General features: G+C 47.8%; 1 protein-coding gene across 1 annotated transcript; it reads left to right on the forward strand.

Moving 5' to 3' along the window:
- Nucleotides 1-8,192: 8,192 nt before the first annotated feature.
- On the forward strand, nucleotides 8,193-9,332 carry EI90DRAFT_3020862 (uncharacterized protein; the record flags this gene model as incomplete). The annotated part of the gene is made up of 5 exons (XM_039057563.1): nucleotides 8,193-8,221; nucleotides 8,270-8,338; nucleotides 8,482-8,539; nucleotides 8,590-8,681; nucleotides 9,113-9,332. The coding sequence occupies 5 exons, from the start codon at nucleotides 8,193-8,195 to the stop codon at nucleotides 9,330-9,332; spliced, it is 468 nt and encodes a 155-aa protein (XP_038909954.1).
- Between the last annotated feature and the right edge of the window lie 6,230 nt (nucleotides 9,333-15,562).

Consider the following 15,562-nt stretch of genomic DNA (forward strand, 5'->3'; position numbering starts at 1 on the left):
ATCACCTTTGGCACTTTCACCGCTTGTAATGTATTTCTCACATTTTCCCCTCATCCCTATTTGGACTGCTGCTTCTTCCCATTCTAGCCAGTTAGTCATCATCCCCACTTCTCCTCATCCTCCTGCCCCTCTGGGCCTCACCCTCCTTACCTCCTTTCAGACGTATCACAGGTTCTGCCTTATGACCTTTGGTACCACTCCACTTCTGTCATCCCTTTGTTCCCGTTCAGATGCCTTCGTTCCGATTCGGATCTCCTTTGTTTCCTTGTGCTTTCGCCCCCTCCATTATATATATCGGCGCTTGTACATACTCGTTTTAGGCTTAGTCTAAAATTGACCTGAAATGCCCCCTAGAGACTTCCTGCTCGCCTACTGTGAAATTAAGGACCAAATGGACAAACAGCAATGGCACAGCGCTCCGCATGAGTCACTGAGGTCAAGGTCCCTCCTTGCTAAGTCTCCGGTTCCCCTCTGGAATTGTCCACCCTCGCCCAGTTCTAACAGTAGTGTGAAATGAGATGCAGGGGTGAGGTAGCGTAAATGAGTGGAGTGGTTCTGTCATATCCATACAATCCCGACCTCCGCTCCGGGCTCCCGGAACTCCGAACTCCGACTTCCGGAGCCCTACTTCCCTTCCGTCACCTTCCCCTTGCCGACTCCCAAGAGGTTATCCCACCTCTGGCTCGGACACCACCTTTGGTCCGACTCCGGAACATTCCGGGTCCGACCCCAACCTCGACACCTTCCAGATGAGTACGCAAAACCTAAGCTCCTGACTCCGGACCTCCGCTCCGGAATCCCATTCGCATCTCCGTCTCCGGAACCTCCGGTCTTAGCTCCGACCTCGGACTTTGACCCCACCTCCGCTTATACCCATTGTATTGGTTAGCTCATTCCATTTAATTATGTTTGCCAATATTCCGGAGTTTAACTTCCGAGTTCGGACTTTCCGGACTTACCTCGGACCTTGCAACTATTGCATTGTCCTACTCAATTCCGCTATTCTCCCTCATTCCTATTTGGGCTACTGCTTCCTTTCTATTCAGTCAGCTAGCCATTCCCCACTCCCAACCTCCTTCCTTCCTCCTTGGGCCTTGGCCCTTCACTCCTCCTTTGGGAAACACCATTGAGTCAAACCCTTGACCCTTGGTGTTGTTCCTCTTTCCAGCTCCCTTTGTCTCCTTTCGGAGTACCCTTGCTCCTTTTGATTCCGGACCCCTCCTTATATACAATGTACATAGTAACTTGCAACCTCAGTCCGAAATCGACATGAATTCCCCCAAGAGACTTTCCCTCTGCTAGATCCGAAATTAGGGACCCCTAGGACAACCAGCAATGGCACAGCGCTCCGCCTGAGTCGCTGAGGCCAAGGTCCTTCCATGCTAAGTCTCCGATTCCATTCTGGAGTTGTCAAGTGAGGGTCAAAAGTCAGAGGTTTCAGGGGCACCGTAGGAGGGCACAGCAAGTACCACACAAACAAGGCCAGAACCATGTTTTTCGAGGCTCCAACGAGCACCCTCAAGCCTCCGACACATTCACAATGCCCATGGGACATTTCCACATTTTTTCCGATTTTTTCCATGCTTTTTTTCTCAAGACCCATATTGCCACTTCCCCAAAATTCACGGATATCCACCATTTCCCCCATATCTCCACCAATTTTCCACCAATTCACACGGTTTTGAGCTTGAAGGACAGCGACGGATCAGGAGAAGAGGATGGGAGGACGGGACGGGAGTTAGGATGACGGATATTTGGTGGAGAAGCGAGATTGATGGTTAATATTGACCTTATGGGCCTCAATTATTGATTTTATTGTTACCTTGTGGACATTTTTTTTGCCTTATTGTTTCTTAGCCGAGTTCTCAACATTCTTCCTGTTTCCATCGCCACCATCCATCGGCTATTTTACTTGTTTTTTGTTCTGATTTCTCTTTTTTTTCTATATATACACCCAGTTTGCATTGTACTTACAGTTGTTGGACCCCTCATTTGTGCTACAAAGATTGTGGTGTTGAGCGACCCTTCCATACATTTAAAGAGCTTAGTCTGACTCCCTGATGACTGTCCAAGAAGGACCAGGGTGAGTTCTGAGTTTTAAGAGAATTTATTAGTATCGTGCACTTGCACTGGGACCATGTGTGGCCTTACCAGTAGTAAGATTTTCTTTGCCCCCCTTTTTCTTTTCTTGTTTGCTGCTGGGTTACATCCTAGCATGCTTACAGTGCAACCTCCTGTATCGTTTAGTAGTCAAATGAACACCAGGATGTCTGGTGAAGGAACACATCAGCATCTGCATTGCCATTATGTCATTGCAACAGGGAGACACCGAAAATGGAAGCTTAACGATGGGTACAGAGTTTGCTGATAGTTTAAAATAAATAACAGCAATTTATCAAGTTACTTAACCTATTCAACATGGGAGAATCCAAAAGCAGCTGCAAATTTAACCACCCATTCAATTTATTATCCATATTGAGGGATGCTCATGTTAAAATGCAATGTTTAACCATGTTATGAATAGATAAATTTTTGTCAAATGGTTAAATCATTGGGTCTCCATTCAAAATTTCTAGAAAAGTGGTTAATCAAGAGATCCCCACCACTTAGAGGCCTGAGGCTTCTGCACAAGGTAGCAGCACTACAGGTGCACATCTGCACCCAATTACAGCCCCCCTGCTCAACTCCATGACACCCAGCAATGTTTCAACAGTTTTTGCGCTCCTGCATTGCCTCTGTGGAACTAATTCAATGCTTCTCAGGGTTGTCATGAATTTGGCAATAATGGACTCAGTGAAAAATCAAATTGGTTCAAATTTTTTTCCTCCCAAATTCATTCTTGTTATTGATAATCGACTATGCATTAATTATTCATATACAACAAAAGAATAAAATAAAATGGGGGGGATGGAGGGGCTGGGGTTGATAGTTTTGAGATGGTGTTGAAGGACAAGGGATGGGTGATGGGGGTGGTGATGTGGCATGACGGCGATGAAGGGGTGGCGGACTCCTTGGCATTCATGTCTGCAGAGTGGATTGTGAAATGTAAATGAATGAAGATTAGTTATTGAATGAAAGGAAGGGGTTGAACAGGGGAAGGAGGGAGTCCCCCTTGTCGTTGAGCTGGAGACACACCTGCAAGGGGATCCTTCAGACGATCATGGAGGGTGCCCAATCGGACTCTGAGTTGGGGATGACATGTAGGGAACACATAGAGCATGCATTGGGGACCGTAGCACAGGTGTGCAAGCGTGCATCATTGATATGGCATCTACAACAGAATAGAGATAGGTTCATTCAGTTCCAGCACTGCAAGAGAGCTAGTGGCTCTCAGTGCCAACCAAGCTTGTGGGGGAAACTCTCCACAAAACTCCTTTCTCTACTGGCCTCAATCCTAAAACTCCAGGAAATTCTCTGGAAATTCCACAAGTTCTGGGCTCAGTGTCCACCACCCACTCTTTGTGGGCTTGACAACTGCCCTTACTCCTACTGTAGGAATTCCTGACACACTCACACTAACTCTGACACGTCCTAGCACCTTAGAGAAATTAGGGGATGGGAGAACTTGATTTTTCAATCCTGGTATGTACAGGAATATAAGGAATAAACATTTTTAGAAATAATTGATGGGGATTATTGGCACCATATGGCTCCTGAACCCTGTCATAAGCAAAATATATGAAAAGGGCATCAGCAGAATAAAAGAATATCATCCAATATAGCAAAATGATGGTAAAAATGTGGAAATATGAGGAAAATCGGGAATTTATCAATGATTTCACAAAATTAGTAGCCAAAACAGGAAATGTGGCTGGGAATAACCTTTACATGGCTAAAGAATATTTTTCCCAATTTATTTGATGCCTTGGGAATGTGTGAAGCATGCTTTTCTGACTTGCCACTTGCCTAAATTGAACTTCCCATGCCTGCACATGACCAGATCAATGGATATCGGAGCCAGCTCTGCATGTGGGCAATTATCCCACCTACAGTGCTTCCAACAGGTAACAGATGTGAAGTGTTGAATGATGAAAAAAGGGCCTCACTCACCTCCAGCATCTCCCTGCCACATGTTCCATGCCTTGCACTGCCCATGCAAGACCAAAGCCTGTTGCATGTGCATCGAAACCAAGTGCTGGGAGCCTATTTGGGATGCCCAGGTCATGCTGGAGTGTGGTTGAACTGGTTTGGGGGCCGGCCATGTGACCCCTTGCTGGGTCTGTCCTGTTTCCTGGTTTTCCAAACAAAGGCCAGGGCACAAAAGCTCCCAGCGACAAATGCGGTAGGCATGTGAGGCAGTGAGGGATTTTTGTTTTTAATCATTTTGCATTGTGGAACTGAATGGAAGAAAAAAACGAAAGAGACCTGGAATCAGATTGCAAGTTGGGCATGAGAATGACCCAGTTAAGTCGATTTGACCATTCAATTGTTAAAACGTAGGAGATATTGTGACTTAACAGAAGCCCTCCCTCCAGGGGAAAAAATTACCATACATGGAAATTTCTATAAAGAGAAATTTCTTAAAAGGGAAACTCCATAAAAGGAGATTTTCCATACAGGGAATTCCCTCTATGGAAATTTCCTATTATAGATGGAACATTCCAAATCAGGAATTACCCAATATAGAAATTTCCTTTGCCATTTTGGGAGAAACATATGCCTTGGATAAGTATGTTCCCAAGTGTTAGAATGGGGCAAGTGCAGATGATCCTGGAGTGGAACCAGAGACTTAGCAAGGAGGGACCTTGGCCCCAGCAACTCAAGGGGAGTGCTGTGCCATTGCTGGTTGTCTGTTTGGTCCTTAATTTCAGACATAGCTAGTAGTCTCTGGGGGGCGTTCTAGTCAATTTTAGACTGAGGGTCAATTGAGTATGTACAAGCACCTACATATAATAGAGAGATGAAAGCACAGGAAAACAAAGGTGGTCTGAAATGGAACAAAGGCATCCAAATGGGGACAAAGGGAGTTACAGAAGTGGAGTGGTACTGAGGGTCAAGGGTTAGACTCTATGTTACATCTGAAAGGAGGTAAGGAGGGTGAAGCCCAGAGGGGCAGTGTCAGGGCACACACCCTGACTAGCCCAGACCCAGACCTGCATGTGCGCTTCCACCCTGCATGCTCCATGCACCACATGCTCTGGGCCCAGTTCCCATTCTTCATGTGACTTCCAGGTATCCCCGGAAGTTTTCGCCATATTGGGGCCACTGTGGGAAAGTGAGAAGTTAACCTTTTTCTCACTTTCTTACCCACAGTAGCATTGTGCCCTGAGATGGGCTGTTACAGGTCAGGTTGTGGGTTATAGAGAGAGGGGTCATGGGGACCTGGGGTCATCCCCTGACAGGCAGGAGGGTGAGGTGAAGTGGGGTTGATGACTAACTGGCTAAATGTAAAGAAGCAGTAGTCCAAATAGGGGTGAGGGAGAAGTGTGAGATATACAATACTGATGGCGAAAGGTGCTGAGGTAGGTCCATGAAGCTCAGAGGTAATGGAGCTTATGGAGGCGGGGTTGAAAGTCTGAGGAATATTGGCAATGGTGTTTATGTAAAATGAGGTCACCAATAGCTGAGGTGGAGTCAAAGTCTGAGGTCAGGAGCATGATGGGATCTTCAGAGTGGAGGTACGAGTGGTGTCTGAGTACAGGGTACAGGATGGCAGTGGGATGTCATACCTTAGCAGAGGTTAGTCAGGAGAGAGGTGGTGTTGGGTCCAAAGGTGGAGATTGGAGTGGATGGGGATAGGGTAGGACTCCAGAGGTGGTGAAGAGGAGGGTCTGGAAGCCGAGTTAGGATTGGGTATGCATGGATATGACACCAAGCCAAAGTCTGTTATCAGATGTACTGATCCTCCAAGTCCTTCTGTCATGAGATTTCAGGATGGTGAAGGGCCACTCTCCTGGGTCATGGAGCAAGAGAAATCTCCTGTCCTGGGTTGGAGGTGAAGGCTTCTTTTTGACTTGCACAAATCTGATTGTGATTTCCTACTGAGTAAGACAAGAGTGTCTAACTTAAGAGACCATCAACTCCTGGAGAAGATGTGTCCTAGCATCACATTCAGAGGCACATGGTGACCTAGCTGAAGACATGGATACATGTCATGACCCGGCAATTCCCACGGTCAGGTGATCACTCCCCACACATTCTCCCTCCCCCGCTTCGACCCCGTCAACCCCGCTGCCCGCCCGACGCCGCCTGAACAAGCCCGTCACCCTTCCCCGTCACCACTACCTGTTTCCACGGCCCATCATGGGCCTATGAGTCTTTCTTTATCACGCTTGTTTTTCTTGATGGCCGTACACAGCCATCCTTCTCCCACGCTCTTTGTTTGTTTTCGTTTCTTCTTAACCCCGCCCGCAATCTCCATGAGATCTGGCGACTTAATTCCATTCATTCCATTATACTTAAATACCAGTTGTACACTACCTCGTACTGTAGTTCGAAAATCAACTAGGGTTACCCCCTGCACTCTCTGTCTGACCCAGTCGCACCTCCTGCCTCCTGAAATATCGGGGCTGTGTCAAGTACGAGGCGCAACGCTCCCGAACGAGTCGTTGAAGCCGAAACCCCTTCCGCCGCGATTGTCATCCCCACCCTTGACGGGCTGTTACGCCAAAGCAGCGGACCTTAACGGTCACTGACGGCGAGTCACGGTAACGTTTTCCCATGCCCTGACAATACATGGGGATGCTAGTCTGAAAGGGTATGGGGTGGTATAAAGTTCTAGGCCTTGGGGGCAACAAAACTGTCAGGGCAATGGCCCTGAACCCTGAGTCTTATGCAACAAAGGTGTACTTAAAGTCACATGGTTAAGCGGCAACTTCCAGTTACCACTTAACACTACCATAAAATACACACCATTGTAACACTTACGGACTAGTGTGCTGAGCAACCCACAAGACCTCACAAAAACCCCCCCCACCCAACACCCAAACACCTAATACAACCACCAAACAGTTAGTTACTATATTGGGTCATAATATATCCTTTATATATACATTATATAAGTTTATATTTGTCTTTGGTGCATGCTTATTAAGCTTTCCATTGCTTATTTAAGTGTGTTGGGATGTTTCCCTTAAAAACATCCCACTGTCCCTGTGCACAGACTGTCCTCAAAAAATATAAATACCTTAAGGGCAAAAAGCTGATGAGTCTCAGACAAAAGTACATGTATCTCCTGTGGGATGAGGTCCTCCCTTTTGCTCTGTGCCCCTCATCTTCTAAAACACTCAATTACTAAAAACACATGATTTGTCTTCAACAACCCAACCAACCCAACCCAACCCATTTCCCAATCTATCTACTCATTATATTCCACTCCAGAAGACCCCACATTTTTCCATCCTGTCACAGCCATGCATTCCAGCCACCAGCCACCAGTCCCAATGCTACCCAAGCCCATTCCCACTGTGCAAGTGTGAGTGCAAGCCCTGACCTCATCCCTATCTTCCCTGAGGAACTCCCTGCTCACCCCCCCACTTGCCCCTAGGCTCCCCTACACTTAGCTAACTCCCCCACAACCACACCAACCTCCCCACCCTGAATCCACCTCTGGCACTCTGCCTGCTTGGCCCTCACCAGGCCACTACCATTCCCATGCCAGACTCCAGCCCAACTCCGAGTCTGGCACTGCTACCATTACCATCACTGCTATCACAGCCTATGCTCCTTTGTTTATTATCTGTTATTGTTTGTTTTGACCCACAGTCATTGCCAGCCACTATGTGGCCAACCCTGCTCTTTACTTCTGTTTATAAAACAAAAAAGATAGGCTGTCCTAAGAATAGTTAATCTTGAGTTTCAACAAGACTGGATCCATTATTTCGTAAAATAGTGCAAAAACTACTTGCCTTTTATGGAAATAAAAGGCTCCATTACATTCTACAGCATTGTAGCTTTCTGTTGCATATTTTATCATATTTCTAAGATAACTACAAAGTATGATAAATCTGATTTCCACTCAAATCAACCAAGATTAATAGGATTTCAGATGTGGGATGCTTTCCAGGTGCACAGACTTGTACTGTGTAAGGATAAATACTAGGCAAAAAGGGCTGATGAGTCCCCCCAGATGAAAGTCCCCTGTGCCCCATAGGAGCAAGGGTCTCCTCTTTCTGCCTGCAACTTCAGCCCAGGACAATTACTATCTTTGACAACCCAACCCCACATTGCTCTGAACCCTGGACTTTCTCCATATGCCCTCCGGAGAGACTTCCATGAAAAGGTATGTTGTAGTACTGTGAGGTTAGGAATGAGATTCAATTTTGTGCAGTATCCCAACAAATCACCAGCTACCTACTCTCATCACCACCAAAAATTCCATGACAATTTTTCCCAAGCAGTGAGCAAGTACCTCAGGGAATGTAGAAACCTTCCAGTGAGACTGGAGGTGACACTGATGAGGAGGCCAGAGGGTTGCTCCAAGGAGCACCCAGCTTTCTCAAATGATGAATGGGCTGCAGCAGTATGATGGGTTCTGACCAGGGAGGCCCCATCAAGTGTGGATGAAAATGTGGAGAGTTGGCAAGAATTTAGCATGGAGGTATGCATGGATGGCTGGTAAGCTGCAAATGAACCCTGACACAACCACAGGATCCATCCCATAATGAGCTTGAGTGGATTGGGCTCTACTATCCACAATATGACCTCTTCCAGGACATAGAACATCAAGTCCATTGTTCAAGGTACTTGCATTGAAGGGATTTCTGGTACCATCACCCCAACATGCACTGTGGGAAGCCCCTCACTGTTCACCTCACTATTCTTCCCCTGCCATCTCCCCACCATCTACACCAATTATACTCCTATCTCTCTGAGACCCACTCATGCTTGGGACCTATGACCCCTGCAACAGCTTTCCCCTGTATTTATGCACTGAGAAAAGTAAATCCATGGTGATATTGCATCTGCCACATGACAGAGGTTTTACCATAAAACATGATTTTCTCCTGGCCTGGTACATGTGATGAGTCCCACCTTTTTCACAAATTTGGCCAAAATCCTGTCATGAAATCCTGTCTTGCAGGAGGATCTAATCAGTTTCTCCTGTGAAAATTCACAATGATATTCTCAATATATTTGGGACCAATTCTGCTTCACACTGAGACCTAATCAGTTCTGAACAACATAGTGGACATGGCCCAACATGGGCCATGGAGAATGCTGATTTGCAGGATACAAAGGGCAAGGGTGAGCTGCAGACCAAGTACAGTTTAAGAAAGCAGGAAAAATTTAACAGCCAAAGGAGGAGTTGGGGAGGTGGAGGGAGGTGGAGGGTAGACAACAAAAAGCAGCATGGACAGGAGCTAAGGACAAATAATTCACAAAAAAGGTGAACAAGGGGTTAAAAGGGAAACAGTGACAAATGAAATATAAAGCAATAACCACATGATAAAACCAGAGGTAAATGGCAAGTGAGCATGAGTTAAAAGCTCTGCTGCATGTCAGGGATGGTGCAGGAGGTGGGGGTAGCCATATAGCACCCAGCACTAGCACCTGGGTGGCAGCAGAGTTGTCGGAGTGTATAGTGGACAGCCCTCACTTGGGCTTGCATCCCTGTGTGGCTTCTTAGACTGAAGCAGGAATGAGAAGAAGGCTGCTTCTTTGGTTCTGCTTTGGCTCATTTTATATGCAAGTGGGAACAGGTCATGTTACAGGAATGGGTTCCAGGGAACCCAACCTGAGCCATTCTGCTCATGGGCAGAGGTGGCTGTGTAGCCATCAGAGGGAGAGCAGAAAGGGAAGGGTGTCTGAAAGTATAACCTGTAGGTTGGCCAACAGTAACTTGGCACTCCTGCGAGCTTACTGGTAGTGGTCAGCTAGCAGTGACTTGGCGCTCAATGGAGCATACCAGTAGTGTGTAATTATGGGACTCCCAAAGGGAGTCATCCAGTTGGTGGCTATCAGTGACTTGGTGCTCATGGGAGCATACCAGTAGCAGGGGTTGTTGGGATAAGTGGGTTGGTGGACTGGCACACAGTAATGGGTGACCATGGGAAGTTGGACCCATGGGTGCATGGCCAGGCCTCCTTGTCAGGGACGCATCCAGGGTAGAGGGGGTCCGGATGTATCGCCTGGCAGAAGGGCCCTTGCGGGGTGTGAACCAGGCGTGTGTGCTGGCAGGTCCGGGAAGGGACAGCAGTCCCTGGCCACTCAGACTGAAGTGGAGAATGTGAGAAGAAGGTTACTTCTTCGGTTCCCACTTCAGGTACATTTATGTACATGCAGCTTGAGTCACATGACAAGTGCCACGTCATCCTCGGAGACAGCCACAGGCATCTGGGTGTCCCCGTGGGGGATCCTGGGAGCATTGTTGTGGGGACAAGTCTGTGCATGTTATAGGAATGGACCTAGAATCTTATGGTCCGTGACTATGAACAATCAAACCCTTGGTCCCTGCACCTTTATTTCGCTGTCAAACCCCATGCCAAGCTTTCCCACTGGGTTTTGGTGCTGGCTGGGGAATTTGTTGAGTTTCAAGGGACTTCCCTTGACCATTGTGACTTTTATATTAGATAGTTAGAAGTCATATGATGTGTAAGGCAGATGCCGAAAAATGCTTTCTCATTATCGAATACATAACCCAAAAACCTTGTACCGCAATTGTAACATCCTCACCATTGTGCCACCACTGTAAACTCAACCTGTAACCTTGGAACCATGTCCACCTCCCTATTCATCCTCTCCATGACAAAACCGCAACGAGAAGGGCATTCCCACACCCAACCTCCTGCTACCCGCTCCCACACCCAACCCTGTTGAGAACCACCCTGGAACTGCTTTGCAAACTGCTGTGCATTGTGCTGCCTAATGCAAACTAGCTGTCAGGGTCCAGCACCCTGCCTTAGGGTGCCCTGGACTCCCCACCTACTTTACTCCCTTCTGTTCTTTGATTGTTGCCTTGTTGTTGTCTTTGTGTGTTGTGTGCACACATGCATGGGATAGTGTGGGAACTTTCTGAGCAAGCAGCTCACCCAGAATGTTCCCACACTTACTGGGCACTGCCACCTGGATGTTCCCTCTGGGTCACAATACACAACTCTAGGAGCTGTATAGTTGTGGGCATGTGACCCATTCCTTTATATAGCAACCATGTGGGGAGATGAGACCTTTACCCTTCGTCTCATCTTATGCCCTGCATAGGCAAATGTACATTCTCTATACATCTCATGCCCTGCATAGTGTGAGGACAGGCCAGATGGGGGTTGAGGTCAGGGAGCCTCCAAGTCCGAGGCCAGGCCCTGACACCAGCCCCAGTTTCTTGCACAGGCCCCCACCACCCCTAGCCAACATGCTAACCCTCACTTTGCTGTGCACTGTGTCAGCTGACTCAGACTTTCTGGAATTTGATGGTGCTGTTATGTCTTCTGGCCACAATCTCACCCAACACTCGCATGTCTTCTTGGGTGCAAACCACAATGCAAACCACAATGCAAACTGCAATGTCATCTTTGGATTGGGTCCCTGGCTCAATGGATAGTCTAAGACAGTCTCTGAGTGTCTATGATCAGTCAGATGTTGCATCACCACACAACCAAATAGCTAGTCAACTCTTGGCCCAGTGTGAGACCAAGCTGTGGCTCTGGAATGAGCATGTTGCTCAGATGAAGAAGACAGGAAAACAGGGAGACCTCAAACAATTGGGATTAATAAATATGAGGGCAGCTGATTTTTGCTATTCCTCCTTTCAGGCAAGAAGGTTGGCTATGGCAATGATAATGGGCATATTGCAATTTTGCACATGCTCTGCCTGTCACCAGTATCCCACCAAAGAGAGCATCTCACTCCTTCCTCACAAGTCAGATCTACCAACTGGCCCCCCTGATGAGGCTAGTGACAAGCAAAAAGTGGCCACTTGGGTATCTTGCACTCTTGGCATTCTAACCAATGAATCTTCCACATATAAATGGAGCACAATGGGGAGTTCATCATTTCCATTAGCCCCAGGCACATCCTCCTCTTCTCAATCAACTAGATTGTTGTATTTAGCTCTGAAGCACCAGAGGAACTCTGAGTTCCATGCTGTTTCATTGAATTTCCTGTTTGCAGCATGGGGAATGTCCACCTTGCTGGAAGATGAACAATTATGGTGATCTTGAGTATGTACACAAGTATCCAAGCATTCTATTCATGCTGAAATCTTTTAGGACAAATGCCTAGGATGGGAATCCAACTGCAAGTATGTATTTGTCTTGTTCTGAGAGCCAATGTCCATTTTGATTAGGGGGAATCCTCAATTTGGTGCTTTATTCCTCACCCTCTTTGTCTCCCCTTTATGTCCCATGCTCCCAACCTCAATGGCCACTGGCACACAATTTCTACCCTTCTTATCATATCCATCCATACCCAATCCTGACTCAACTCCTGGACCCTTTCCACCACCTTGTCAGCGATGGACGGATTTCTGTCAGAGTCGAGGTTGGAGGTATTGGCAGAGGTCTGTTGGAGTGCGCATGTGTGGGCAGATATATGTGGTGCATCTGGAAGTGCTGTTCAAGGTTAGCAGAGTGGGATCGCAGCCTCAGTGACTCAAGGGGAGTGCTGTGCCCTGAGCTTGACATCTGGAGGAGATCCCTTATTTACAGATTGGCATTTACAGTGGACTTTAAACAAGACTTGTGGGTGGAGCAGGGCTGTAGGAGGAGCACAGACTCAGAGGGGGGGAGGCCCCCTTTGCAGAAGGAGGGACTCAGACCAGACAGGGGGGTACTCTAGTTGATTCCAGACTGAGGTCCCCAAAAGTATTTACAGGATATAAATTGGCAGGAGGAAAACATAGAAGGGCTGGTCAGTCTGGTGTGGTCTGGCATGGAAATAAGTGGGGATTGTCAAACTGAATGAAGGACAAGAGCCTGGAAGATGGAAGTGAGAAATGAATGAGCAACAATGAGTGATGAGGGTTATTGATGGGAAGAACAATGGGGTCAATAACCTAATGTCAATAAAAGCAGATCAACACCAATATTGACAAGTTAAGCAAATGGATGAATAAGCATCATAGGCACTCAGCAAGGAATGAATGATAGGCAGCCAAGTGGCAAAAGGCCAGAGCAAAAGTGGAGTTCAGCATATGGCACCAATACAAGTCCACAAATCAGAAAGTGGGGTCAGTGTGGCACCAACACAAGTCCGTGAGACAGAGGTGGACCTGTCAGTACCATCACAAGGACAGCATGATGACCAGCAGAGGTCCTGAGGGGAGTGGGAGTGTTGACCTGACCACAGGGTGTGGAGGGCAACCAGAAGCATCAGAGGTGGGTGGAGGTACAGATGTGGGTGGAGGTCTGGATGCAGTGCATGGCTGTGACCACATAGCGGAGTGATGGGTGTGGTTTAGATAGAGACAAGACAAGAGGAACTAGAGGGACTGGATGCTGGGAGCACCAAGGGCTTGGGAACTGGAGGTAAGGTCAGAATGCTGGCAAGGTCCAGGGTCGGATTGTTGACCAAGTCTCACTCAATGGGACAGGGGTGTCGAGGATCTGGATCCCTGGCTCAATGGCCAGTCTAAGGAGGCCACTGGGTGTCTATGATCAGTCAGATGTTGTGTCACCACACAACCAAATAGCTAGTCAACTCTTGGCAAACAAACAGATAGTTGGGAATAATGGACTTGACAACAGAGTTCTGTTATCCATCTTTTAATGCCAGAAAATTGGCTTTGGCAATGATACTGGGTGTTATTGTCACAGACTGTTCCTGGAAGCCATCCAAGTGCTTTCAAGGCAGGTGTCATGTGGAGCTCAGGGTTCTGGGCTGTCTGATGGTAGGGTGGAGGCCAGCCAGAGATGGGGTGGAGCTCCAGGGGTGATGGGAGGTGGCTGTGTAGCCATTGAGGGGAGAGCAAGAGGAGATCTGAGGCCAGGTGTGCTAATGGTAACTTGGCGCTCCAAGGAGCATACCGGCAGCAGATGTGGTGGTCTGCTAACGGTGACTTGGCACTCCAAGGAGTGTACCAGCAGCGGGTATAGTGGGGACTCCTTGAGGGAGCCACCTAGCAGTCGGCTAGCAGTGACTTGGCACTCATGTGAGCATACCAGTAGCATGGGTAGTTGGCACTCCTTGAGGGAGTAGCCCAGTGGTCAACTATCAGTTACTTGGCGCTCAAGGGAGCATTGTAATGGGTCTATTGCCTAGACTCAAGACAGAGAGAAGGGGGAGGGTGGTAGTGTGTGCGGGTGTGGTTCGTGGGGCCGGGTTTTGGTCCTGGGGTGCTACCGGGTCTGCTAGAACCTCAAACAAACACTCACCTATGTCTCTCTTGGACATCAAGGCTGAGGATTCTGATAAGAGGGGTCTTAGACGTTATCAACTAGCTCAGAGGGGGCATTAGGGTCATGGATGGCGTCTTTGCCACTTGGATGTAACTTCTGCTTGTCCCTTCATGGGTCTATTCAGTACTAACTTGTTATGTACAAGCTGTTATCTAGTTTATATATGTTTGAAATGGAATGAATGGCATGGGGGAATGTAAACAGGCCGTTAGGCAACCGTAAATGATGAATATCCAATTGGGAACAAAGAAACAATAAAAGAAAAATGAATGAGGAATATGTGATAATGGGTCCAAAATGGAAATTGTGAAGGTTAACTCCACAACACTTCGGCACAGCGCCCGCCTATCCTCCAGTCAGCAACCTCCTCGTCTCCAGCTTTCCAACGAGCCCCTATTCGTCCCATTTGGTGCAGTACTTCTTGAGATGTGGCCATTGACAGGTGCTGTCAAGACCACATGAGACTATACTCCATGCTGAACCATCCAGGTATGGGATTGCCATTCTGGGGAATGCTCCGGGGGTGAAGAAGGGTGGTAGGGCATCACTATTGGGTAGAAGAACGGCTGGGTTGTATGTGTGGTTATGGAGATCTGGAGAGGGGGTGAAATTGGCGGCATGCTTGGGTGTGGGAATTTGGCTTGGGGCTGTCAGGAATGATGGGAAAAATATGGAAAAATATGGAGTATTGGATAGTGATAGAATGAGTATCGGGAGCGTCAGCGGATATGTACTGCATGTTGGTGACCAAATTCTGCAGAATCCGACTTTTTGCGGTACACAGAGTTGTCCCCACAACAGCGTACCAGTAGTGGGATTTGTTGGGACAGGCAGGTGTTGGAGGAACACCACGCATTAACCGATCTCTATTGTCGCGTGATTTGCATGTGACTTCCATTATAGTATAGTCACACTTATTTTTTGAATTCTTCTCAGTTCTCACTGTAGAGACTGAGGTCAGTCCCTTTTATCCAACTTTGTCATATCCGTACATACCCAATCCCGATCCGAGACCCGGACCCCCATCTTCACCACCTCCAGAGTCCCACCCTACCGCCGTCTGTTCCGATATTCACCTTCGGACCTGACACCACTCCTGACACCACTCCTCCTCTCACCCCTCATGCCACCTCCACCCTTCCATCCTTCTCCTACCCTATCTCCATCCGTTCCGATATTCACCTTTGGACCCAAACACCACTCCTCTTGCCACCCTCCTCCTCACTCCTCCTCTTACTCCCCTTACCCCTCCACCCTTCTGTCACTCTCCTACCCTTCCCCTGTCCGCTCCG

Source organism: Cantharellus anzutake (assembly GCF_015039405.1).
Source record: "Cantharellus anzutake strain C23 chromosome Unknown EI90scaffold_93, whole genome shotgun sequence".
In the NCBI taxonomy this organism is placed as follows: Eukaryota; Fungi; Basidiomycota; class Agaricomycetes; order Cantharellales; family Hydnaceae; genus Cantharellus; species Cantharellus anzutake.